We start from the raw sequence: 3,331 nt of genomic DNA on the forward strand, positions 1-3,331 counted from the left end.
GTAGTTTATAAAGACTTGGGTAACTGGATGATGAGGTTTATAAAGTGCTGGGGTACCTGTGGGATGTAATTCATAAAGTGCTGGGTACCTGGAGGATGTAGTTTATAAAGTGCTGGGGTACCTGTGGGATGTAGTTTATAAAGTGCTGGGGTACCTGGAGGATGTAGTTTATAAAGTGCTGGGGTACCTTGGGATGTAATTCATAAAGTACTGGGGTACCTGGATGATGAGGTTTATAAAGTGCTGGGGTACCTGTGGGATGTAATCATAAAGTGCTGGGGTACCTGGAGGATGTAGTTTATAAGTGCTGGGGTACCTGGAGGATGTAGTTTTTATAAGTGCTGGGGTACCTGTGGGATGTAGTTTATAAAGTGCTGGGGTACCTGAAGGATGAGGTTATTAAAGCTGTGGGTATTCGTGTAGCACACACTCTTATCCAGAGTGACTTACAGGATTTAAGTGCCTTGTTCAAGGGCACATCGACATATTTTTCACAGTCAGCTCGAGGATTCGAACCAGCGTCCTTTCGGTTACTGGCCCAAAGCTCTTAACCGCTGGGCTACCACAACTAATTTATAACCACTAGTGTAGTTGATGAAGTGATAGGGTACCTGGGGGTGCAGTATATAAGAAGCTGGGTACCTGGGGATGTAGTTTGTAAAGGGTACCGTGGGGAGTATGTTATAAGAAGCTGGGGGTACCCGGGGATGTAGTTTATAAGAAGCTGGGGGTACTTGGGGATGTAGTTTATAAGAAGCTGGGGGACCTGGGGATGTAGTTTATAAGAGCTGGGGTACCTGGGGGATGTAGTTTATAAGAAGCTGGGGTTACCCGGGGGATGTAGTTTATAAGAAGCTAGGGTACCGGGATGTAGTTTGTAAGAAGCTGGGTTACCCGGGGGATGTAGTTTATAAGAAGCTGGGGTTACCCGGGGGATGTAGTTTATAAGAAGCTAGGGTACCTGGGATGTAGTTACGTCTCTCCTGGCAGACAGCGTGGAACCACGCGAGGCAGAAGAGGGACTGGGCTCTGGACAGCAGACCACCTTTACTGATCTGCTCTGGGCTCCACGTCTCATAGGTCCTCAACAAGTTCTTCTTTAGACCAGGAGGAGCCTGAGGGAGAGAGAAAGAGAACAAGGGCAATCCTGAGGGCATGAATGTTGCTGGGAGGGTGGACAGGGATGGCAGTAGGGGCTGGGATCCAGGCTTTACCATGTGCTGCTGGGAGGGTGGACAGGGATGGCAGTAGGGGCTGGGATCCAGGCCTTACCATGTGGTGCTGGGAGGGTGGACAGGGATGGCAGTAGGGGCTGGGATCCAGGCTTTACCATGTGCTGCTGGGAGGGTGGACAGGGATGCCAGTAGGGGCTGGGATCCAGGCCTTACCATGTGGTGCTGGGAGGGTGGACAGGGATGGCAGTAGGGGCTGGATCCAGGCCTTCCATGTGGTGCTGGGAGGGTGGACAGGGATGCCAGTAGGGGCTGGGATCCAGGCTTTACCATGTGCTGCTGGGAGGGTGGACAGGGATGGCAGTAGGGGCTGGGATCCAGGCTTTACCATGTGGTGCTGGGAGGGTGGACAGGGATGGCAGTAGGGGCTGGGATCCAGGCTTTAACTGTTAAAAGCTCATCTGAGGGAAGGAGAGTTTAAGTGTGCTCCACTTCTCAACAGGGCCTGTGTGTCCCTGTGAGTGTGTGTCCCTTAACACCGGGCTGTCAAACAGCACAGCTGGTCATTTGAGAACGTAAGCCCTATAGCCTGGCCTAGCTTGACTAACAGACCTCTCTTGGCTCTGCATACACTCAGCCCAATAACACGCCTCAGTAACACGTCTCAGTAACACGTCTCAGTAATACGTCTCAGTAACACGTCTCAGACAGATAACACTCCTGGGGCTACAAGTTTTACACCACACACACACACACACACACCCCCTGGGCTACATGTCTTACTCAAACACGGCTCGCAACATACCGTATTACCATGGACAGGGTCTGTGTGTCTGCGCGTGTGTTTCTGTACATATATAGTGTTTGTACCTCGTAGGTGATCTTGAGGCTGGACTGCAGCAGGATGAGGGGGAACTTGGGATGGACCTCAGCAGTAAGCCAGAGACGGAAGCCTGCCTTAGGTTGCAGAACATTCAGCTCCTACAGGAGAGATAAGAGACAACCACAACAACACAATCACAATCTGCAATATCTGGAATCCAGTGGCGTGCAACATCACTCTAATAATGTGGTTAAGAACATCCCAAACATTTGAGGATTCACACTAGAGGTCGACCAATTATGATTTTTCAACGCTGATACCGATACCGATTATTGGAGGACCAACACAAGCCGATACCGATTAATTGGCCGATTTCTTTATTTTATTTGTAATAATGACAAATACAACAATACTGAATGAACACTTGTATTAATTTAATATAATACATCAATAAAATCTATTTAGCCTCAAATAAATAATGAAACATGTTCAATTTGGTTTAAATAATGCAAAAACAGTGTTGGAGAAGAAAGTAAAAGTGAAATATGTGCCATGTAAAAAAGCTAATGTTTAAGTGCCTTGCTCAGAACATGAGAACATATGAAAGCTGGTGGTTCCTTTTAACATGAGTCTTCAATATTCCCAGGTAAGAAGTTTTAGGTTGTAGTTATTATAGGAATTATAGGACTATTTCTCTCTATACCATTTGTATTTCATATACCTTTGACTATTGAATGTTCTTATAGGCACTTTAGTATTGCCAGTGTAACAGTATAGCTAAAACTCAAATACACAGAAGATATATTTTTTAAACCGCAGTATTTAGCTAAAAGAAATCCAGGTTAGCATGGCAATGGCAGGAAACGGTTCCGTTATTTCACTGAAAGAATAAACGTTTTGTTTTCAAATAATAGTTTCCGGATTCGACCATTTTAATGACCAAAGGCCTTGTATTTTCTGTGTGTTATTATGTTTATAATTAAATCTATGATTTGAATATTTGATAGAGCAGTCTGACTGAGCGCGTAGGGCAGCAGCAGGCTCGTAAGCATTCATTCAAAACAGCACTTTCGTGCGTTTTGACATCAGCTCTTAGCTGTGCTTCAAGCATTGACCGTTTATGACTTAAGCCTACAACTCCCAAGATTAGGCTGGTGTAACCGATGTGAAATGGCTAGCTAGTTAGCGGGGTGCGCCGCCAATATCGTTTCAATCGGTGACGTACTCACTCTGAGACTTGGAGTAGTTGTTCCCCTTGCTTCGCTGCTTTGTGGAGCGATGGGAAGCTTCGAGGGTGGTTCTGGTTCCGAGCCCAGGTAGGGACGGAACTAATAAT

General features: G+C 46.5%; 1 protein-coding gene across 1 annotated transcript in view; it reads right to left on the reverse strand.

Annotated features, from left to right (window-relative positions):
- Nucleotides 1–961: 961 nt before the first annotated feature.
- LOC112075703 (cytoplasmic dynein 2 heavy chain 1-like) overlaps nucleotides 962–3,331 on the reverse strand; it is a gene marked incomplete at its 3' end in the record, with an annotated part of 32,838 nt that continues 30,468 nt past the window's right edge. Inside the window, exons 4-5 of the mRNA XM_070441031.1 lie at nucleotides 2,043–2,153; nucleotides 962–1,115 (exon numbers count right to left, since the gene is read on the reverse strand). Of these exons, the coding sequence (XP_070297132.1) occupies nucleotides 962–1,115; nucleotides 2,043–2,153 (265 nt within the window). The remainder of the gene's footprint in view (nucleotides 1,116–2,042; nucleotides 2,154–3,331) is intronic.

Source organism: Salvelinus sp. IW2-2015, unplaced genomic scaffold (assembly GCF_002910315.2).
Source record: "Salvelinus sp. IW2-2015 unplaced genomic scaffold, ASM291031v2 Un_scaffold3347, whole genome shotgun sequence".
Classification (NCBI taxonomy): Eukaryota; Metazoa; Chordata; class Actinopteri; order Salmoniformes; family Salmonidae; genus Salvelinus; species Salvelinus sp. IW2-2015.